This window comes from Lissotriton helveticus, chromosome 8, assembly GCF_964261635.1.
Source record: "Lissotriton helveticus chromosome 8, aLisHel1.1, whole genome shotgun sequence".
NCBI classification, from domain to species: domain Eukaryota; kingdom Metazoa; phylum Chordata; class Amphibia; order Caudata; family Salamandridae; genus Lissotriton; species Lissotriton helveticus.
Window position 1 is genome coordinate 1,312,169,946 of NC_136069.1, and position 24,591 is coordinate 1,312,194,536.

General features: G+C 49.5%; 1 protein-coding gene across 1 annotated transcript in view; it reads left to right on the plus strand.

The window, feature by feature from the left end:
• USP9X (ubiquitin specific peptidase 9 X-linked) overlaps nt 1-24,591 on the plus strand; it is a 1,542,050-nt gene that overhangs the window by 902,625 nt on the left and 614,834 nt on the right. Inside the window, exon 26 of the mRNA XM_078658291.1 lies at nt 16,862-17,028. Coding sequence (XP_078514417.1) covers nt 16,862-17,028 — 167 coding nt within the window. The remainder of the gene's footprint in view (nt 1-16,861; nt 17,029-24,591) is intronic.

Below are 24,591 nucleotides of genomic sequence, written 5' to 3' on the forward strand. Positions count from 1 at the left end.
GCCTACAGAGAGGTCCCACAAAAGGGGGTTGGCTACAGCCCTTTTGTGCTTTTATTTGGGCATCCTGTAAGAGGACCCCTATGTCTTGTGATGGGAGTTACCTCTCAAAAAGCCTAAGCAGGACATAGTGGACTATGTACTTGGTCTCCGCTCCAGGATGGCTGAGTATATGGAGAAGGCTTCCAAAAACCTTGAGACCAGCCAAGAACTTCAGAAAGCTTGGCATGACCAAAAGGCTGTGCTGACTGTGTACCAGCCAGGGCAGAAAGTGTGGGTGTTGGAGCCAGTGGCCCCAGCAGCACTCCAGGACAAATGGTCCAGACCCCATACAATAGTTGAACAGAAGGGAGATGTCACCTATTTGGTGGACCTTGGGACTCCCAGAAGCCCCCACAGGGTGCTTCATGTCAACAGACTAAAAGCATTTGTCGACAGGGCAGACATGGGCTTGCTCATGGCTACAGATGAGGGGCAGGAGGAAGAGAGTGACCCTCTCCCAGACCTGCTTACTCAGAACCCTGATGATGGGTCAGTACATGGTGTAGTCTTTGCTGACAGCCTCTCTGAACATCAGCAACAGGACTGCAGACAAGTTCTTCAGTCCTTCAGACATCTGTTTTCCCTGACCCCAAGTCAGACAAGCTGGTGCACCCATGAGGTGGACACTGGTGACAGTCTGCCTGTCAAGAGTAAAACCTACAGGCAACCTGACCATGTCAGGGACTGCATTAAAACAGAGGTCCAAAAGATGTTGGAGCTGGGAGTTATTGAGCCCTCAGAGAGCCCTTGGGCCAGTCCAGTAGTCCTGGTGCCAAAACCTCACACCCAAGATGGTAAGAGGGAGATGAGGTTTTGTGTGGACTACAGAGGTCTCAATGCTGTCACTAGGACAGATGCCCACCCCATTTCCAGGGCAGATGAACTCATTGATAGATCGGGTTCTGCCAAGTTCTTAAGCACATTTGACCTGACAGCAGGCTACTGGCAAATCAGGTTAACTGAGGATGCAAAAGCCAAGACAGCATTTTCGACCCCAGGAGGACATTATCAATTTGTGGTAATGCCCTTTGGGTTGAAGAATGCACCTGCCACTTTCCAAAGGTTGGTGAATCAAGTTCTCACAAGACTGGATGACTATTGTGCAGCTTATCTTGATGATATTGCTGTCTTTAGCTCCACCTGGGAGGATCACCTGGTCCACCTGAGGAATGTTTTAGAGGGGATGAAGGCTTTATCTAGATGAGGAAGCACTGTTCCTTTGTTAGTAAACCCCTCACCCACCACCTAGTGGTGACTTGCTTCATCATCGGGGCCCACCCAAGTGGCCTAGCGACACTTGGGTGTGCTACAACACCCGAGTTGCAGTGGAGCAGGTAGTGAAGTGTGGGTTGTAAACACAAAAAGGGTGTGAGTGTTAAAAATGTCCTGGTTAATGCTTTTGTATATATTTTAATAAAAAAGTAACTGGACAAAATTAAAAAGGATTGGTGAGATAGTAGTAGGGGAGCTACGGTCTACATATCTCAGCTATGTGTTGGTCAACATGTTGCTACCTTTAGGGGCAATCCCCGGTATTCTTCAGGACCAAAAGCAAGGAAGCGGGAGGTGTGTGTCCCCTAAAAGACACACCCTGGCCTAAATCCTTGGTCATCCAGAAGGAAAATATGCTTCTGGGCAGACACACCTAAAATGTCGGGTGCCAATAAAAATAAAAACTGGAGAAGTACTCTAGTTGAATATCATCAAGCAGGGGGTAGGTGCTTCGCTTGTGCCAACATATTAGTTGGAAGTCGCGATATAAGGCGGTTCACCTACGTCTCCGAGCAGCGGCGGGTAGACGTAGTTGAACCGCCTTATATCGCGACTTCCAACTAATATGTTGGCACAAGCGAAGCACCTACCCCCTGCTTGATGATATTCAACTAGAGTACTTCTCCAGTTTTTATTTTTATTGGCACCCGACATTTTAGGTGTGTCTGCCCAGAAGCATATTTTCCTTCTGGATGACCAAGGATTTAGGCCAGGGTGTGTCTTTTAGGGGACACACACCTCCCGCTTCCTTGCTTTTGGTCCTGAAGAATACCGGGGATTGCCCCTAAAGGTAGCAACATGTTGACCAACACATAGCTGAGATATGTAGACCGTAGCTCCCCTACTACTATCTCACCAATCCTTTTTAATTTTGTCCAGTTACTTTTTTATTAAAATATATACAAAAGCATTAACCAGGACATTTTTAACACTCACACCCTTTTTGTGTTTACAACCCACACTTCACTACCTGCTCCACTGCAACTCGGGTGTTGTAGCACACCCAAGTGTCGCTAGGCCACTTGGGTGGGCCCCGATGATGAAGCAAGCCACCACTAGGTGGTGGGTGAGGGGTTTACTAACAAAGGAACAGTGCTTCCTCATCTAGATAAAGCCTTCATCCCCTTCATTGGGTAATACTCCTTCAATTGTTCTTTTCAAAACCTTGACCAGGGAATCAGGAGTACTCCCCGTCCAGCAACCACGGACGCAACTCCTTACTCTCTTTGTGTTCTTAAGAATGTTTTAGAGGACCTGCAAAAGGAAGGCCTCACTATCAAGGCTACAAAGTGCCAGATAGGGCAGAGCAAGGTTGTGTACCTGGGCCACCTGGTAGGTGGGGGTCAGGTTCAACCACTGGAGAGCAAGATCCAGACCATCAGAGACTGGACTCCTCCAATCACCCAGACACAGGTCAGAGCTTTCTTGGGCCTGTCTGGGTACTACAGGAAGTTTGTGAAAAACTATGGGTCCATTGTGACACCACTGAATGATTTAACTTCCAAAAAGATGCCAAAGAAAGTTCAGTGGACAGTTAGCTGTCAAAAGGCATTTGATTACCTGAAGCAGGCAATGTGTATTGCACCTATTCTGAAAAGTCTAGATTACTCCAAAGAGTTCATAGTCCAAACAGATGCTTCTGAGTTGGGTGTGGGAGCTGTACTTTCACAACTGAATATAGATGGTCAAGACCAGCCCATTGCTTTCATAAGCAGAAGGCTGACCCCTAGAGAGAAACGTTGGTCAGCTATAGAGAGGGAGGCCTTTGCTGTGGTTTGGGCCCTAAAGACGCTGAGGCCATACTTGTTTGCCACTCCAAGATTCAGACAGACCACAAGCCCCTCCTATGGTTAAATCAGATGAAGGGTGAAAATCCCAAACTTCTTAGGTGGTCCATTTCCCTACAGGGGATGGACTTTACAGTGTAACATAGACCTGGGACTGACCATGCCAATGCAGATGAACTCTCCCGATATTTCCACTTAGAACATGAAGACTCAACTGGTCAAGGTTAGTTTAATGTCCCTAAGTTTGGGTGGGGGGGTTTGTAGGAGAGTAGGGTCTGCTTCCTATGGGCACCTCCACTTTTTGCTTTTGCTTTACTGGTTTTCGACTTAGATGTGGCTGTGGGCCTGCTAATCAGACCCACAGCCAGATGCACTTTATCTAAATTCACACCATGTACTCTAGATACATCGACAATTGGGAATTGGTTCACCTTGTCAGCCCCTGTAGAAGTGTACCCTAGGTACTCAGGGCATAGGTGTAACCAAGGCCTACCAGGGGCTGCAGCATGTATTATGCCACCCCTGGCTGGCCACTCAAACTGACAGAACTGGCTGATCACTCAGCTGGGGCAAGGTCGTGTAATGACCCCCTGCTTAGGTATAGTATTCCTATATCTACCCTTAAATATAGACACACAGTAACCTATAAGTCACTCCTATGGCAGGCCTTCACAATCCTGGAGGCAGAGTGCTTGGTTATGTGTGAGATGGTGCTCTAGCATGAGCTGAGCCTGTCTGCAGCTTGCGGAACCATGTCCTTATAGCTGTTCTATGATATCGCCATACCATATACTCTTAAGTGTATTATAATCCTCGCGGTTGTATGCTAACTTTGGTTTGGCTTTATCTGAACATGTTGTGTAAGGTGTCATACGCTTTGGAATACTACCCCCTCGCCAATTCTGGCGACGGGGGTAGCATTCCACCCTTCTAGAGGGAGAAGACATGTTGTTGCTGACTATCCCGGTTAAAGTTAACCAGAGCCCCAGCGTCACAAAATGGACGCTGCTGCACAGACACAAGTCTGCTGGGAGTCCTTCCAGTCACGGAGGTTTGGACAATAGGTTTCCTGCCTGGAGAGGTGCGAGCACCACCCCAGACAGGACTTTGTGTATTGGGACAGGGAGGGCTGAATAGATTGAGACACTGCCTGGGGCACACTAGGTGCTCCATGCATAGTCCAGTACAAACCGGTGCTGGGGCACTCCAGCCCCAGCTGTGGCGTCGAGGAGCAATCAGGTGCGGATGTGAAGCTTGTCATTGCAGCCACGTGGACCAGGAGGCGTTTAGGATGACCAGGTGCTGGAGAGGAGCTGTCCCACGAAGGTTCTCGCAGATGGAGGGGTCGACTTCAAGATTGGAGCCAACAAGCCTAAGCAAAGGCAACCCACGCAGAATACACAAGGAGCTTCTGGTGCAGACCAGGAGGGTCTGAGGTACTTCACCTTTTCAGGGAAGCAAGTGCCAGTCTGGGGCAACCAGAACAGCGATGGATTTTCAAAGGAATCGTCGTCACAGGCCTACTAGGCAACTGGCCAGCAACCGGGACAATGTGTCGAGCAGAACACTAACAAAGGGCCCCATGCAGATCTCCTGGAGTGTGGAGGGCTGGTCTTCGGTGGAGCTCGGTGTCGGGGTGTCTCAGTCCCCAGTCCCCAGTGCACAGCTTCGAGGATGCCTCAGGAGCTGCGCTGTTAGCAAGTTGAAGACTTTCCAAGTTGCCTGTTTCCACGGATTCCGACGCCTTCCAGGGGGCTCAGCTGTGCTGGAGTCGTGCAGTGGGGTCAGAGGAGACCTGGAGTCTTGTCAAGCTCTGCGCTCGAGTTCCGGCGGGAACGGGGACAAAGCAAGCCGTCGAGTTGCTGATTGGTGCCTGGTTTCCCAGGGTGGTCACTCCTTGGCCACAAGGGAGATTCTTCAGTCTTTAGCTCAGGTGAATGTCGAAGGGTCCAGAGTTTCGTTTCAAGTCGATTCCTGGATTAATCTAAAATCTCCTGGGTCAGTTCCTATCTTTATACTACTAAAGGGGGCTGGTTTACTCACTAGGTCCCTCCTATGGGTGGGACCAGGAAGGGGGTGGTTACACCCCCTTTCCTTTGTGCAGTTTCGCACCAGAGCTGGGGCTGGAGTGCCCCAGCAACCGGTTTGAACTGGGGTATGCATGGAGCACCTAGTGTGCCCCAGGCATGTCTCATTCTATTCAGCCCTCCCTGTACCAAAACACAAAATCCTGTCTGGGGTGGTGTGGGGAACTCCGCCCCGCTTCCGGGTGGTGTGAAGGTAAGAGCGAGTCGTAAGGTAAGGTTTGAATGCTTTATTCTTTATTCACTCTTTTTTGGGGTAAATGCTCGGGTTTCTCCATACACTGGGTAGTCTCCCAGTTACTGACCGGAGGGTCTGAGTCTTAGATTGTCCGGATACCAATTGAAAACAATATCATAAACAACCAAACTGGGTAGGGATCCGAGAATGTCTCTCGTAGGGATCAGAACAGACTGTAGTGATAGTCTGGGTAGCCCCCGCGCTGGTATTTCTCACAAGTCTCTTGTCCCGCGTTGCTTCACGTCGGGGTGGCCCTTAACCGGCCTCCAGGAGAGCAGAGGGAAAAGGAAAACAAACACGTGTCAGGGTTTCTGTACAATGATTGAAGGATAGGGGAGACGTGCCCTTCCCACACCAGTCCCTATCCGTGAGGTGCCTAAGTGAGGGAGGGGGTAAAAGTGCTTTCAGCGTGGTGCAGTGCTCAGACGATTCGCCCACCACCTCTTAATGGAAAACCCAGTCTCCCCCGTCATTTGCCTGTTGCCACGGTCCCAGGTGACCGTGGCCTGGTGAGATCCCGCCTCCTCTGGTTCCCTTTGGGGGCCGGTCTCGCTCGCGTTGTCGGGATTCTCTTGGACTCTGTCTGCCTCCTCCGGGGTCTTCTCCGGGTCCTCCTCTTCCTCCGGCTGATTCGCCGTCTTCACGACGTTCTCTGCTCCGTCCTCGTTCTCGGCTTCCGGGTCCTGGTCCTGGGATGTAGGCTCCGGCGTACACACCTTCCCTGCGTAGCAGGCCATTTGAATCCACGGGCCGGATGGAGCCATGGTTGTTGGTGCTCGCGCACCTAGGATGCCGACCTTACTTCCGGTGTCGACCTGTCTGGTGGCCATCTTGGGTTGGGTCGGGTCACCATATTCCTCACACTGCCTTCCCTCCGAGAATGGACAGTCGGGCCATTCGACTGTAGGACATCTGGACAGGTAATCCACATTGGTCTGCAAAGTCCCAGGCATGTGGAATGTGCTGCAGGAAAAGGGCTGCAGGGCAAGAAACCACCGAAGAACTTTGGGGTGAGTATCTTTATGTAGGGCCAACCACGTCAAAGGCGTGTGATCAGTTAAGAGAATAAAATGTCTGCCCAAAAGGTAATACTGCAACTCCTCGATTGCCCACTTAATGGCCAAGCACTCCTTTTCTATGGTCGCATAGGCTGTCTCTCTAGGGAAGAGTTTTCGGCTTATGTATAGCACTGGGTGGAGTATCCCCTGTTCATCTGGTTGTGATGGTATGGCCCCTACGCCTCTCTCCGAGGCGTCGGTTAGTAACACAAAGGTCTTCTGGAAATCGGTACAGTTTAGAACCGGGTTAGTGCAAAGAGCTGTTTTCAGGGTATTAAAGCTTTGTTCCTGGGAAGAGGTCCAGGGCATAGTGTCTTTTTTTTAAACGTTTGGTGAGTAGGTCTGTTAGTGGGCTGGCCAAGGAAGAAAAACGTGGAACAAACCGCCAATAGTATCCCACCAAACCCAAAAAGGATCGTACCTCCTTTCTGGGAGTAGAGCGTGGAATGTGGGAGATGGCCTGTATTTTGCTTACTTGAGGCCGGATTTGTCCATCCCGGATGTCACAGCCCAAGTAGTCTATGTGGTCGGCTCCTAAGGTCGTCTTCCTGGGATTGATGGTTAAACCCGCATCCTGAAGGGCTCTGAAGATGTGATGCAAATGCAACAAGTGGGTTTCCCAATCCAGGCTAAACACCACTATGTCATCCCGATACGCCCTTGCGTATTCTCTATGGGGCCCCAGGACTACATCCATGAGAAGCTGAAACGTCGCCGGGGCTCCATAGAGACCGAAGGGCATCACCCTAAATTGGAAGAGACCCATGTGTGTTGTAAAGGCTGTCTTGTCTCTACTTTCCTGATGTAACGGAATCTGCCAGTATCCTTTAGTTTTTCAGTGATTGCAGCGTTTTTCAGTGAACGCAGCGACCCTGTGGAATGCTCTCCCACCCAGGATCCGGATGGAGCCGAGCTATCCGAAGTTCCGAAAGCTCCTTAAAACTTTAATGTTCCCCCAGGACTCCTAGACGCTGGTACTGCCCTTGGTATTCCTTGTTCTATAGCGCTGGGACGCTCTCGGGCAGCCATGCGCTCTACAAATCCATTTTCATTTCATTAGTTAGGTCTATCCTGGACATGACTTTTGCTTGACCTAAGGTTTCTATTTATTCGTCTACCCTAGGCATTGGGTATGCATCAAAGTGGGACACTGCGTTTAATTTGCGGAAGTCGATACAGAAGCGAATGCTTCCGTCTGGCTTCGGCACTAACACGATGGGAGAGGACCAGGGACTTTTTGTGGGTTCAATAATTCCTGCCTTTAACATCATGTCGATTTCCCCTTCTATAGCGGTTCGCCTGGCTGCTGGGATACGGTAGGGTGCTTGTTTAATGGGTTGTGTGTTCTCAGTGGTGATGGTGTGTTCCACCAGGGTTGTTTTTCCGGTTTTACCTGATACAACCGTGGGAAATGAAGCACAGAGGGTTTATAATTGCTTCTGTTGCCCTTCAGTGGTCTGGGAGCCCCAGGTCGGGTTCTCGGTGTCCTCTTGGGTATAATGTGCCACCTCCAGGGGTTTGGTGGTAACAACCAACAGGCTGCTGGGCTTAGAGCAGGATGGTACTGGTATAGGTTCTTCCCAGGCTTTCAGGAGGTTTATGTGATATATCTGTGATGCCTTATTGTGATGGGGAACAACCACCCGATATGTGACAGGGGTAACTTTGGCCAGTACAGAATAGGGTCCCTGCCAGGTCGCTAGTAGCTTTTTGTCAGAGGAAGGCAAAAGGATAAGGACCTTATCCCCTACAGCTAACTCTCGTAACTGGGTTTGTCTATCATAGAGGCGTTTTTGTGTTGTTTGGGCTTTCTCTAACTGGTTGTGTGCTTCTTCCCAAACTGCTGCTAAGGTATCTCTAAGGTTTTCGCTATACTGAAGTAGAGGCTTTCCTTCCTCTTCAGTTTCCACCCACTGTTCCGCAGCCATGTCTAGCAAGGTACGGAGTCTCCGTCCAAACACAAGCTCGAAGGGCGAGAACCCCGTAGACCTCTGTTCATGGGTGCGAATGGCGTAAAGCACTAGGGGTAGCTGCCGATACCAATCCCTGCCGGTGTTATCAATGTGTTTCCTCAACAGGGTTTTTATAGTCTTATTGTACCGTTCCACCAGACCATCGGTCTGGGGATGGTACACCGATGTCCTTATCTGCTTAATTTGGAGAATGTCACAAATTTACTTCATAAGTCGCGACATGAAGGGAGTCCCTTGGTCGCTAAGAACTTCCTTGGGAAAACCCACCCTTGAAAACAGGGTTACCATGGCTTGAGCAATGGCTTTGGAGTTCGCTGTAGTTAGGGGAAAAGCCTCGGGATATCGCGTGGCGTAATCCACATTAACCAGAATGAAGCGGTGACCCCGGGCAGAGGGAATCAGAGGTCCCATTAGGTCCATCCCCACCCGACTAAAGGGAATGTCTATAATGGGCAAGGGTTGAAGGGGGGCCCTAGGCAGGGTAGGGTTATTAACCAGCGGACACAAGCAGCACAAAACCTGGCAACCTCCTGATACACTCCTGGCCAATGGAACCTTTCCAATAAGTAGTCTAGGGTTTTTTCTTTTCCGCAGTGGCCGCCTCCAGCTTGGCTATGGGCCAGGAGTAGGACCTGGTAACGGAAAGGGCCTGGTACTAGTAGCTGTTCCCTTTTTCCTCTAGCGGTGCGCGTAAGGCGGTACAACAAACCCCTTTTTATCACGAAATAGGGACCTACCTTCCCTTCTTACTCTTCCTCCGCCTGTGTCCACGCGTTCTGTAGGGAGCGGTCTTCCCGTTGGTCTGCCCTGAAGCGACGGCTGGCACCCGACGGTGGTTCTGGGGAGGAAAGAACAGTCACTGAGGGAGAACTATTCTGTGTGGCGAAGAGAACCCTTTCCTGTCTCTTTTCCTTTCTACTCTTTATTTTTCGCTCGGGTGGTTGCTCTATGGGGATTCGTGCAAAGGGGGCATCAGTCAACCACTCGGAAGAAGGTGTAGACCTGGTTATGGAGTGTAACTACTCGGGAAAACCTCTGTGGTGGTTTGACTGAGGATGGGGTAGGTCGGGGATCCAGTGGAGGGAGTGGTGGTCGTAGAGGGGGACGGACAGGAGTTGTGTTGGGGCGATGTGCTAAGGGGCGAAAATCCGGAGAGCGAGGGAAGGCACAGGCAAGGCAACCGCTAAAGTGGCGGACACGTTAGGGTGTTGGCCTATCCAGCTCCGGGTGTTTCCTGGTAGAGCTTCTAGATATTGGTTCAGGACCACTTTCTCGGTTAACTCGTCTACAGACGTGGTGGGTTGGAGCCAACGACACCCTAGGTCCCGCACCCGATAATAAAGAGTCCTAGGGTTGTCGCCTGTTAACCACCTTTCCTTTCGAAACCGTGTTCTATAATAGTCTGTGTCATATCCTACTCTCTCCAGGATCGTTCTTTTTATGTCTGTATAGGGGGTGTTCCCATCAGGATTAGCGGCCTGGTAGGCTGCATGTAGCTCTCCCGATAACAAGGGGGCGACATATTGACCCCAACGCTCGGGAGGCCAGGCGGCAGTGGTGGCCACCCTCTCAAAGTTCACAAAGAAAAAATCAGGGTCATCGCCTGTATGGTATTTCTGTAGAACGGCACTGGGCACGTTGGGATGAACCCTAGTGTTAGCTACGACATCCGACAGTCTCAATATGGCCGTGTCTTGCACCTGTTGGTTATTGACCAGAAGAGCAGCCTGGTCCCGGAGGGCTGTGTGTAGCTCCTCTCTTTCCTTCTGGGCTTGCTTCCCTTGCTCCTCCGCCATCAGTTGCAAATGACACTGCCCCTCCGCTAATTGAGTGACTATATTCTGCATGTTTGTGGGGTCCGACTGCAAAACAGCAGTCGAAATCCCACTTCTGACACCACTGTGGGGAACTCCGCCCGCTCCCTGGTGGTATGAAGGTAAGAGCGAGTCGTAGGGTAAGGTTTGAATGCTTTATTCAATCTTTTTTGGGGTAAATGCTCGGGTTTCTCCATACACTGGGTAGTCTCCCAGTTACCGACTGGAGGGTCTGTGTCTTGGATTGTCCGGATACCAATTGAAAACAATCTCATAAACAACCAAACTGGGTAGGGGTCCGAGAATAATGTCTCTCGTAGGGATCAGAACAGACGGTAGTGATAGTCCGGGTAGCCCCCGCGCCGGTATTTCTCAGGAGTCTCTTGTACCGCGTTGCTTCACGTCGGGGTGGTCCTTAACCGGCCTCCAGGAGAGCAGAGGGAAAAGGAAAACAAACACGTGTCAGGGTTTCTGTACAATGATTGAAGGATAGGGGAGACGTGCCCTTCCCACACCGGTCCCTATCAGTGAGGTGCCTAAGTGAGGGAGGGGGTAAAAGTGCTTTCAGCATGGTGCAGTGCTCAGACGATTCGCCCACCACCTCTTAATGGAAAACCTAGTCTCGCCCGTCACTTGCCTTTTGCCACGGTCCCAGGTGACCGTGGCTCAGTGCGATCCCGCCTCCTCTGGTTCCCTCAGGGGGCCGGTCTCGCTCGCGTTGTCGGGATTCTCTTGGACTCTGTCTGCCTCCTCCTCCGGGGTCTTCTCCAGGTCCTCCTCTTCCTCCGGGTGATTCGCCGTCTTCTCGACGTCCTCTGCTCCGTTCTCGTTCTCAGCTTCTGGGTCCTGGTCCTGGGATGTTTGCTCCGGCGTACACACCTCCTTCCCTGCGTAGCCGGCCATTTGAATCCCCGGGCCGGATGGAGCCATGGTTGTTGGTGCTCGCGCACCTAGGATGCCGACCTTGCTTCCGGTGTCGACCTGTCTGGCGGCCATCTTGGGTTGGGTCGGGTTGCCGTATTCCTCACAGCTGGTGCTCGCACCTCTCCAGGCAGGAAACCTATTGTCCAGGCCTCCCTGACTGGAAGGACTCCCAGCAGCAGGAGGTCAGACTTGTTTCTGTGGCAGCAGCATCCATTTTGGGATGCTGGGGCTCTGGTTAACTTTAACCGGGATAGTCAGCAACAACATGTCCTCTCCCTCTAGAAGAGTGGAATGCTACCCCCGTCGCCAGAATTGGCTAGGGGGTAGTATTCCAAAGCGTGTGACACCTTACATGACATGTTTAGATAAAGCCAAACCAAAGTTAGCATTCAACCGCGTGGATTATAATGCACTTAAGAGTATATGGTATGGCAATATCATAGAACAGCTATAAGGACATGGTTCCGAAAGCTGCAGACATGCTCAGCTCATGCTAGAGCACCTACTCACACATAACCAAGCACTCTGCCTCCAGGTTTGTTAAGGCCTGCCATAGGAGTGACTTATAGGTTATTATGTGTCCCTATACAAGGTAGGTATAGGGATACTATACCTAAGCAAGGGTGATTACACAACCTTGCCCCAGCTGAGTGATCAGCCAGTTGTGTCAATTTAGGTGGCCAGCCAGGGGTGGCATAATATATGCTGCAGCCCCTGGTAGGCCTTGGATGCACCTATGCCCTGGGTACCTATAGTACACTATACAGGGGCTCATAAGGTGACCCAATATCCAATTGGAGATGTACCTAGAGTACATGGAGTCCATTTTACGGTGAGAGCAGATAGCCTGGGGCCCTGAATAGCAGGATCCCAGGCCAACTAAGTCGAAAACCAGCTAAACACAAGGCAAAAAATTTGGGGTAACCATAGTCAGGTATCCACCTTCCTACACACTCTACAACAGGTACTCCCACTACTCCAGCAAGGCGACTTCCTAGCAACATTAGACCTCAAAGGATGCATACTTTCACATACCCATACATCCAGCTCACAGGAAATACCTCAGGTTCACAATAGAATGTCAGCACTATCAATTCAAAGTCCTCACTTTTGGGGTAACCACAGCACCAAGGGTGTTTACAAAATGCCTAGCAGTAGTGGCACAAAAGGGGGTTGTGATGGACGGAGCATCTGAACCAATCAAACACTCACACCCAGTCAACAGATCTGGGTTTAATCCATCACCGTTGTTTAGCCCACTCTGCCACCCCAGTTCAGACCTGGCCATATGAAAATCAGTCTGACCTGGGTGTGAATGTTTGATTGGTTCAGATGCTCCGTCCATCACCACCCTTTTCTAGCAGTAGTGGCAGCACACCTCAGAAGGCAACACATCCATGTGTTCCCCTACCTCGACGATTTGCTCATAAAAGCCAATTCGTACGTACAGTGTGCCAGCCATACCTCACAGACGATCCAGCTACTGCACAATCTAGGATTTTTAATAAATTACCCAAAATCACACCTACAACCCTCCCACATACAGCAATATCTGGGAGCAACAATAGACACCTCCGTAGCAAAGGCATATCCAAATCCAGCCAGGATAGCGAACATACAATCTCTCATTGAAAAATTTCAGCCACAACACTCCCTGCCAGCTCGAGTTTTCATGCAGCTTATAGGCATGATGGCCTCCTGCATATTCATCGTCCCTCATACTCTGCTTCAAATGCGCGCCTTACAGGAATGCCTAGCACGCCAGTGGAACCAAGCTCAAGGACAACTAAAAGACCTAGTGTTGGTAGACAGTCGCACTTACCGCTCTCTGCAGTGCTGGTACCCACAAAACTTTTCCATGGGGCGACTGTTCCAAGAGCTTGTTCCACAGGTAGTACTAACAGCGGACGCATCACTGACCGGTTGGGGAGCCCATCTCCTTCAATATACAGTCCAAGGTCTCTTGACAGTCAAACAAAAGACTACATATAAACCACTTAGAGTTACTGGCAATATTCCTGGCAATGAGAGCTTTTCAGAAATATTTGCGCAACAAGACTGTGTTGATCCGGACGGACAACATGACAGCCATGTACTACATCCAGAAACAGGGGGGCACCCACTCTCTGCAACTATCTCACCTAGCACAGAGCATGTGGAAGTGGGCGATTCCTCAAAACATTTATCTCCTGGCAGAACACCTCCCAGGGACAGACAACCAGATAGCAGACCTACTAAGCCGACACAGTCAGCAAATACACAAATGGGAGATTCATCCTAAAGTTCTCCAACCATTCTTCCAAAAGTGTGGACATCCAGACATAGATCTGTTTGCCACAAACGAAAACTCAAAATGCCCGTTCTTCGCCGCCAGGTTCCCACACCCGTTGTCACAAGGCAATGCGATATGGATGAACTGGTCAGGCAGATTTCCGTACACTTTTCCACCAACCCCAATGATTCGTTTAGTAGCACGCAAGCTAAGGCAACAGTCACTTGCAATGATCCTGGTTGCTCCCACATAGGCAAGACAGTCATGGTACACAATGCTCCTAGAACTCTCAGTAGTTCCTCACCAAAGACTGTGCTTCTCGCCATAACTGCTAACGCAGAACCATGGAGAAATCAGGCACCCATATCCCAATCAGACGAACCTAGCGATCTGGCTCCTGAAATCTTAGAATTCGGATATCTTAACTTGCCTCCAGATTGTATGAACATTATCAAAGAAGCAAGGCGTCCCACTACCACAGCATGTTACGCAGCTAAATGGAAAAGATTTGTTATTTACTGTAATAATAATCAAATCAATCCATTGGATTCCTCCATCCAAAATGTAATCTGTTACTTGCTACACCTTCAGAGATGTAACCTAGCATACTCATCCATAAGGCTGCACCTCGCTGCTATAGCAGCATATCTTCAAAACAGACAACACGTGTCCCTATTCAGAATCCCACCTATCAAAGCTTTTATGGAAGGACTTAAAAGAATTATCCCTCCAAAGCATCCACCTTCTCCAGTCTGTAACTTAAGCATAGTACTTACCAGACTCATGGGACCTCCCTTCGAACCACTTCATTCATGTGAACTACAGTTCTTAACATGGAAGGTGGCATTTTTATTTGCTATTACCTCCCTCAGGCGAGTGAGTGAGCTACAGGCACTAACCATTCAGGAACCATTTATGCAAATTCACCACAATAAAGTAGTGCTGCGTACAAACCCGAAATTTATGCCAAAAGTTATATCCACTTTCCACATCAATCAGTCCATAGAATTGCCAGTTTTCTTTCAAAACCTGCAATCTGTAGCTGAAAGAGCCCTACACACACAAGACGTTAGAAGAGCTCTATTATATTACGTTGACAGAACAAAATCATTCAGGAAGACAAAGCAACTATTTGTCGCTTTTTCACCACAACATAAGGGCAATCCCATCTCCAAAGCAGGAATAGCCAGATGGATAGTTAAATGCATTCAAATATGCTATCAAAAGCAAAGCGCACTTTAACAGTTCCCCTAAAGCACACTCAACGCGTAAAATGGGGGCATCCATGGCTTTCCTAGGAAATATTCCCTTAGAAGACATATGTAGGGCAGCTACATGGTCTACCATACACGCTTTCACTAAACACTACTGTGTTGACGTGCAAGCCGAACAACAAGCTGCTGTAGGCCAGGCTGTCCTTAAAACTCTATTTCAAACCACTGCAGCTGATACAGGCAACCACCGCTAGAGGAGAAACTGCTATACAGTCTATGCTAAGATATGAATTCAGCAGCCCACATACCTCGAACAGAAAATGCTACTTACCATTATGCATCTGTTCTTGGCATGTAGGGCTGCTGACATCCATATCACCCACCCTCCTCCCCGGTGCCTGTCACAGCTGCATGGTTATCTTCTTTACATACATTTACATGGCCATCTCTTACTTTACTATACTCCATCTTTGCCACAATGGCGAAAAACAATCTGAGGACGGAGAAGATGCCCATGCGCACTGTAGTCCAGGGGAGGAGTCACCTATCTTGTGATACTTTGAAGACTCTTCCAAGACAACAAGGTGCAAACATCCAGACCCAACACTAGGCGGCGATCTATGCTACGATATGAATGTCAGAAGCCCTACATGCCAAGAACAGATGCATACTGGTAAGTAGCATTTTCCTTCTTGTTGTACTATACAACCCTATAAGATAGCCATGTAGGGGGTCAGGAAAAGGAACTGTATGTCCACGCTGTGCACTTCATGAAGCTCACATTGTTCATAAGTTCGCATTCTGTAACGTATTGCAAAAGTTAATTACGGATATTTCAGATTTTTTTTATCAGAAGTGTTAAGAACAAAAATAGAAGTATCAGTAGAAGAAATAATATTAGGTACAGCAGGAACAAGCCGAGTAGGGAATGGACAGGGATTGGTCTTTTTGGCTATGGCTGTCTTAAGGATCTGTATCGCCTTGGCTTGGTTAGATTCAAGACCACCGGATTTTCAACAAGGGCTTGCTAGATTATTGACAACTTGTAGGCGGGAGGTAGCCATATATAAAAGAAAAGGGCATTGTGCACGCAAAAAGGGCATGAAAATCTGGGATCCTCTGATCAAATGGATGCAAGGGGATCGCGGGACTGGGTGGAGACTATGCATGTTTTTTATCGTCATGTTGTTTGGACTGGTTTTAGTAACCAAGGAATATGCATTTGTAACTCTACGAAAATCACATTTATCTTTATGGATACCAATAGAACAGAGACACTAAGGATTTTACCCAAATGAATACTTTTGGGAAACCCACCGTTTTGTTTTAAGATTGCTGCCGTTACTATTGCACCTGATGAATTATGTACTGATTTTTACCTTTCTGAGGGGGGTGGAGGGAGGGGGAAGGGTGGGGTGCTACCCATGGTAAATAAAACAAAGATTATTTATAAAGAAAAAAGAAATGTTGACTACATTATAGCTGAAATTGTCGAGGTAATGATGTTCCCTTCATTATTACCAATGAAAGTTATGAAAATATAGAATTCTAAGTTGTTTTTACTACATACATTCTTTAAATTATCTAATTGTACAATAATAATCCCTTAACGCCTCCCATACATTAACCCTTATAGCCCTGAACTTCCCCTTCATGCTACCTTCCCTGAACCCTAAATTTCCTTAACTAATCCCTGAACCCTTTTTCCATCATATTTTTTCAGTAGACAACATTTTTGGCACATCTGTTTTTGTCTATTTTTCCCAATACATTTAATGGAAACTGTTTTGCAATTACATCACATTGCTGACAGCTCTTCCTAAACCTTCTGATCACAGCTCCTTGTGCTTAATTGTTTCTTCATTCTTCGGTATTCTTCAGGACATGAATTCTGTGTTTCGGACACTGTTGACCATTGACATGTGTACATTTTATTGTTCCATGGGTAATAATATATGATGGTCCTTGTGTACCCATGTTTTTTAATAGCTTTTTATGCTCTTTGGCGTGAAAGGATTAACAACTACCTGTCATCAATAACCTTGTGTTATAAACTGTAGATAACTGTACCTTAACACTATAAAATATAATTGTCAGGTTCGTTTTGGGTAAAAAGGGGCACCTTATATACAGTGTGAAGTTTGCTTTTATGTAATATCTGATTATGTTTAATTCCTATTTTACAGGCAAATGCAGGAAATGAACCAGACCTAGATGATGAACAAGTTTGTTGTGAAGCATTGGAGGCAATGACTCTTTGTTTTGCTTTGATTCCAACAGCACTTGATGCACTTAGTAAAGAAAAAGCATGGCAGACTTTCATCATTGACTTGCTATTACACTGTCACAGCAAGTAAGTTATGTTTAATACACAGGTTTTCTTTGATAGCACCTATTTCTATTGATTTTAATTCAGCAGGTTGACATTTCGAAGTGCTAGGACGACATATGGTAAATCAATTCCTTCACATACCATCAACCCTCCCCTTGCCAATGGGAAGTAATGCCAAGAAATTAGGCATCAGTGACTCTGCCATGCTCTATAACCTATTGCTAAACCTCATAATTATACATGAATAGCTTCCCTGCTATTGTGCAGCGTTACTACTTTAGAGACATTTATTAAAAGAAAAATGGAGACATGCAGCTTGAAGCAAAGTCTTAAAAATCCCGAGGACTGCCATGGTGTAGATTCACAGTGCCACATTTCCCTGCTGCCTTTGGTTATTTTTCTCCATATATTGTTGAGTCCTTTCTGTCCTTTGATTTTCTGGCTTTGGTGGCATTTGATTTTACTTTAAGTGCTTTAAAGCTATTAAGATTATATGCTCCACATTGAAAAGTGCAAGTTGAACATCTGTTGTAGACACTTGCGTCCGTACCCTGCTGTTTCTAATTTTGAGTTGCTACTTCTTTTGGAGGTTCCTTGTTTTTAGTAACACTACCCAGTCTTCTCCTCCAGCAAATACATCTCCTTCAGCCACTCCACCGGACTTCATTGGACTGACCACAGCTGCGTCCACTTCAGCTTCAGAATAACCACGACCCACCACCACCCGCAACAGGCACCTCGCAGGAGCTGGAACAAGATCACCGCCGACCAGCTCACTACCTCCCTCAGCCAGAACCCGCCCGCCAGCACAACGGCGGACCCCAACGAGGCAGCCAGCAACCTCACACAGTAGATCACCAACTGCGCAGACAACCTCGCACCACTGAGGACCCCTCCCAGCAGACCCGGCAGCAAGAAAGCCTCTTGGTTCACCGATGAACTCAAGAACTCCAAGAAGAACTGCCGCACCCTCGAGAAAGCCTGGCGCAACAACCAGAACACAGACAACATGACTGCCCTCAAGCACGCCACCCGCAGACACCACCAGCTGATCCGCACCACCAAGAAGACAGCATTCAAAGAACGACTGAACAACAACACCCACAACAGCAAGGAACTCTTCAGCATAGTCAAAGAGCTCTCCAACCCCAGCGCCGGAAACAACGCCATCACTCCCTCGCAAGACCTCTGCGACTCACTCGCCTCCTTCTTCCACAGCAAGATCGCCGACAAACACAACAGCTTCGGCACACAGACCACGCACCCTACCTCCGAACCTACGTCCCCACCACCACTCTCTGCGCCTGGACCCCAGTCAGCACCGAAGACACCACCCGCACAATGAACACCATCCACTCCGGATCACCAACCGACCCCTGCCCCCACCACGTCTTCAACAAGGCCGATTCCATCATCGCACCCCGCCTCCGGGACATCATCAAAACCTCCTTCAACACCGCCACCTTCCTGGAGAGCTGGAAGCACGCCGAGCTCAGCGCCCTCCTGAAGAAACCAACAGCGGACCCCACCGACCTCAAAACTTCCGCCCCATATTGCTCCTCCCTTTTCCCGCCAAAGTCATCGAGAAGACCGTCAACAGACAGCTTGCCGCCTTCCTCGAGACGAACGGATCCCTTGACCACTCGCAGTCCGGGCTCCGAGCCAACCACAGCACCGAGACCGCCCTCATAGCAGCCACTGACTACATCAGATCCCTGCTCGCCAACGGGGAAACAGCGGCCCTTATCCTCATGGACCTCTCCGCAGCGTTCGACACTGTCTGCCACCGCACCCTAGTGCAGCGCCTCAGCAACATCGGAATCCAAGACAGGGCACTGGAGTGGATCACCTCGTTCCTCACCGGAAGAACCCAGAGAGTCCGCCTCCCCCATTCAGATCCGAGGCCACTGAAGTCATCTGCGGCGTACCACAAGGATCATCACTCAGCCCAACCCTCTTCAACGTCTACATGAGCCCCCTCGTAGCCATCGCACGCCAACACAACCTCAACATTATCTCCTATGCCGACGACACCCAGCTGATCCTCTCCCTCACCAACGACCCCGCCACCGCCAGAACCAGCCTACACGAAGGGATGAAAGACGTCGCTGAGTGGATTAAGAACAGCCGCCTGAAACTGAACTCAGACAAGACGGAAGTCCTCATCCTGGGATCATCACCCTCCGCCTGGCACGACTCCTGGTGGCCCCCTGCCCTGGGCACCACTCCCAAGCCAACGGACCACGCACGTAACCTGGGCTTCATCCTGGACTCCTCCCTCTCGATGACCAGACAAGTCAACGCCGTCTCATCATCGTGCTTCAACACCCTGCGCATGCTCCGCAAGATCTTCCGGTGGATCCCCACCGAAACCAGGAAGACGGTCACCCAGGCACTCGTCACCAGCCGACTGGACTACGGAAACACCCTCTACGCCGGAACCACAGCCAAACTTCAGAAAAGACTCCAACGTATCCAGAACGCCTCCGCACAAATCATCCTGGACATCCCCCGACACAGCCACAACTCCGGCCACCTGAGAGACCTACACTGGCTCCCCGTCAGCAAGAGGATCACCTTCAGACTCCTCACCAACACACACAAGGCCCTCCACGACCTGGGCCCCAAGTACCTCAACAACCGCCTGACCTTCTACACTCCCACCCGCCAGCTACGATCAACCAGCCTCGCCCTCGCCGCCGTTCCACGCATCCGCAGAGCCACCACCGGAGGAAGATCCTTCTCCTACCTGGCAGCCAAGACATGGAACACCCTCCCCATCCAGCTCCGGGTAACCCAGGACCATTTCTCCTTCAGGAAGCAACTCAAGACCTGGCTTTTCGAGCAGTAAAGTACCCCCTCCCCCAGCGCCTTGAGACCCCTCTGGGTGAGTAGCACGCTTTACAAATGTCATGATTGATTGATTGATTGTTGTGCCTATACAGGCGCCTTCCCAGTGCTTTGACTTCACTTCTTTTCAGCGTGGATCCGGACGAGCTACCACTTTTTATAAAACATTTTATCGAGCAGTTTTGCTCCCACTGTACTTAGGGTTGTCCCTAATAAACACTGTGGGTTTTAAACACTGTGGAGCCTGCCATAGACAAATGAGTGTGATGGAGCCCCACCTGGTTGGTTTGTGGTGCCTGAAGCTGGACCATGACTCTAGTGTATGTTCTGACTGCAGCTCTATAAATCCTAAAGTGTTTCGGGGGCAGGCGATGAAGCTTCTGGCAGCTCGACTTCAGGTGACCCCACACCTCTCCAGATCCTGGTCACGTGGAATGTTCCAGCCCCACTCTTGGAGTTGTTTCCATTCATGGTTGTCTGGTAAGTCCCACAAGAATCCCAAGTATTCGAAGCACTCTTCAACTTCACTGTGTTGGTCCAAGTTCACTGACAAGGCTTGAGAACAATGCCACATGTTTAGGCCCTGCTCCCTCACTCAGCCCATAGAGCCGGGGTCTGCTTTACCCCTCCCTGAATTTGCCAGAGCTGCTGTGATTCTCACCCAACGCAAAAAGTTTTCTGAGGCCATGCACCTCATATTTGCTTGACCATACTCCTCTGGAGCATCTTCGTGCCTCATGGGTACGGGAGGTGTCCCGACTGGGTTTATGCCTTTGGGTTTACTCTCTGGGCCAGTCGGGCCCTCTGGATTCGTCCCAGGATCCAGACTGACTTTGCCGGGATTAGGTCACGTGACCCTAACCCATAGTAATTTCCGACTCTGATACAGAAATGGATTGGCTTCGCTCAACAAACCATCTAGGTCAGAGGCTGTGCCTTCTTTCTTTGATGGGTCCTGTGGGGAGCATGACTGGGGTGAGTCTGAGGATCCCTGTTGTTACCCTAATCCCCTTGAAGTACTTTTTGCCACAGATAACTGGTATGAGGACATGGCTGATGCCAGTAGTCTGGACACCTCACCAGACACTGGACTGATCTCGCCTCCTGGTGTGGCCATGGAGGAAGGGGCCTTCTTTGCTATGATGGTGTAAAGGGAGGTTGAGGCCCTCAACCTCATGCTACCCTCAGTTGAAGTCCAGACCAATATCTTGACGGAGGTGCTTTAACCCGGGGTGTTGCACACAGAACTTCTGAACTTCAATGAAGCCATCTCCGATGTCCTGCTCTGGGCTTTGTCCTAGCACTGCACGGGCTCTTCCATGCACAGGACTATTAGAATCCACCTGGGGGACATACCTTTCCTCATCTAGCATCCCACTTGTTAGTGCCTAGTGGTGCAGGCCTCATACTCAAAGGTGGATCCTTGTGCGTTCCCTTAGACTCCAACCAATAGGGAATTGAGGGACTCGATAGCGCAGGTGCTGCTCATGATCTTGAAAGAGACCAAGCCTCCTGACCCAGGCTGTTGCCGAAGGCAGGGACGCATCAAAGTTCTGAATATGATGCGGACTGAACACAATAGACTCACTAGACCGGGCCATTGCTTCATCAGTGCCACTCCATTGCCATGCCTGGCAGAGATCAACTGACTTGGTTGGGGAATGTCCAGGCGTCCCTTATGGACATGCCCTTCGATGGTACTTCGAAGCTTAAGCTCCTCAAAGAGAGTAGGGCCGCCGCCTGGTCGTTGGGACTCACCATGGTCCCTCGCCATCCGCACTCTTCCTTTCGCTCATTACATTACTTTGGTAGGGACTACAAGCCAAGTCCTTTTCCAGCCAGCCCGCAGACTACTGCATCCTTTTGTAGCCATGGGCGCAGTTCCCACAAGTCCTGTGGGATCCAAGACCAGAGATTTACCCAGTCCTCCACCTCCTGGCAGCCACATCCTCCATGCTTCTTTAATTATACCATTGCAGCAACACGGGCAGCCTGTTAGTGGCATACCTTTGGACAACACCAACTTGTTCTGCAGAGTTATGCCTTCCCTTTCATAGAAACCCTGCTGGCCCTGCAACCGTCCTCAGTTTGAATGACATATGACAACCTCTCCTTGTTGAGTCAGGAAGGGCAGGCTCTTTTGGCCAGAGGAGCCATGGAGAGTGTGCCGGCATCTGAAGTAGGTTGTAGTTGCTTTTCCCGATACTATATGGTGCTCATGAAAGATGGAGGCCTCTGCTCTTTCTTAGATCTGTGCCCTCAGCGCCTTTTTGTGGAAGGGGAAATTCAAAATGTTAACGCTGGCTCAGGTACTATCTGCGTTGGACCCTGGAGACTGTATGATATTGTTGGACCTGCAAGATGCCTATTTTCACATCCCCATTCTACAGGCTTCTCGTCTTGCCTGCAATTCACAGTAGGCCAGCAGCATTTCCAGTTTGCTTTGCTCCCACTAGTGCCCCTCCGTTCACGAAGGTGATGGCGGTGGTTGCAGCACATCTGTGGAGGTCAGGAGATGCAGTTCTCGCCTACCTCTGTGACAGGCTTCTGAGGGCAGGCTCGCCCTCCTTCAGTTTTGAGGTTTGCTATAAACATCCCGAAGTCAAACCTTACTCCTCCTCAGATGCTCCCTTTCATCTGAGCCATTCTAGACACAGTGCAATTCCGGGTCTATCCTCTGGAGATTCTAGGACATTCAGGCTATGAAGGATGTTTCAACCTTGGTTCTGGATTTTGGCGAGACTGGCTATGAGACTGTTGGCTCTGATGGACTCCTTAATCCTTTTGGGGAAGTACGCTTGATGGCATATGCAGACTCTACAGTGGAATTTGAATTCCCAATGTGCGCACCATAAGGGGAATCTCCCTGACCTTGTTCAGGTTTGGAGGGAGAATGCAAAGATCTGCAGTGGTGCTTATAGGGCCATGGATAGGTCAACAGCAGACCCTTCTTCCCCACCCAGAGCTGGCAGTGGTGACCGATGCATTTCTCCTGTGCTGGGGCAGCCATCTGCGAGAGGTGGAGGTCAGAGTGCTCTGTTCTCAGATGGAGACTCTCCTCCACATCAATCTTCTGGAGCTGAAGGCAGTTCGCTTGGCACTGAAAACTTCCCTGCCCTCCATTAAAGGGAAGCTGGTCCAGGTGTAAACGCACAACAGTATCTCCATGTGGTACAGCATCAGTTGGGGAAGTGTCGCCGTGAGCGCTGTGTCGGAAGGCTCTGCGCCTCTGGAAACAGCTGGAACATGAGGACTCTTTCCTGGTCACACAGCACCTGATGGAATCTCTGAACACCATGGCGAACCAACTCAACAGTCTGTGCCTCACGCACCACAGATTGCATCTGCACCTGGAGGTGTCTCCAGGTCTCTTTCAGGACTGGGGAGAACCCAGCTAGATCTATTTGCCTCTGCCAAGAGAGTGCAATGCCAGCACTTCTGTGTGCTTGAGTTTCCAACGCTGCTCTTGCTCGTAGATGCATTTCGACTAGATTGGAATATGGGACTCCTATACACCTTTCCTCCGATACCTTTCCTCCTACAAGTTCTCAAGAAGATCAGAACCGACCGGGCCCAAGTCATCCTACTGGCTCCGGATTGGGTGAGTGGACTATGGTGTCTAGAACTCCTGTGCATCTGGCCTCCAATAAGACTGCCCTTTGGGAGGCCTATTGTAGCAGCAACAGGTCAAGGTCCTGCAACCCAAACCTGTGCACACATCACCTTCATGCATGGAATTGAGTGTGGACAGTTGAGGGTCTTTGGCCTTCCTCTCGAGGTCTATGACGTCATCTTAGCAGACAGTCGTTCATGAACAAAAACTCTGCACTTGCCATATTTGGACAAGTTTGGTGAATGGTGTGCTGAGAAAAATATTGACCACCCATATCCTATATGGTGTTTGGTTTGTCCTTAGCTTCGCAAGGTCTTGATCTAGGCACAGTTAAGGGGTATCTTTAGGCCATCTGAGCATTTTTGCAGTTGCTGGATCAAACCTCCCTGTTTAAATAACCTTTTGTGAATCGTTTTCTGAAAGTTCTGACGCATATGTTTCCTCCGAAGCCTTTGGTTATGCTCCAATGAGATCTTTATTTGGGTCTGACATTTTTGGATGTGTTATCTATTTCAACCCATGCATACCTGTCCTCAGACATTAGACATTAAAAACACTTATCCTGCTGGCCATCACCTAGGCCATCAGTGTTTGCGAGTTGTAGTCTTTCTGTCCCCCCTCCATATACCAGCTTCTTCCCGGACAAACTGGTTTTCCTAATCTGTCCCTCCTTTCTGTTAAGTGTTGTAACACCCATTCTAATCGGCCAAACCATCACGCTGCAGACCTTCTGTGCTCCACCTTATTCCTCCAAGGAGGAAGAGGCTTTCCACCGCCTGGACTGTCATTGTCCTGAATAGACCATACCAAGAAAAACCAGGAAAGCAGTGCAGCAACAGACCATCTCCAGATGTATAACACTGTGCTTTAAGGTCTGCTACGTATTAGCCAGGAAGCACCTTCCGGAGGCATTGCATGCTCATTCCTCCTGAGCCAAGGCTGTGCCTAATGTGTTAGCTCGCAGAATCTGTCTTGGTTATCTGTCGGGCTGCTACGTGGGTATATTTACCCATGTTACCATACACTACTACTTCAACAGTCCGATCCGTTGTGATTAGCATTTCACCTGTTCATTCCTCCAGCACATTTTTGGTCTGAGCCAGTTTACTGACCCACATTGC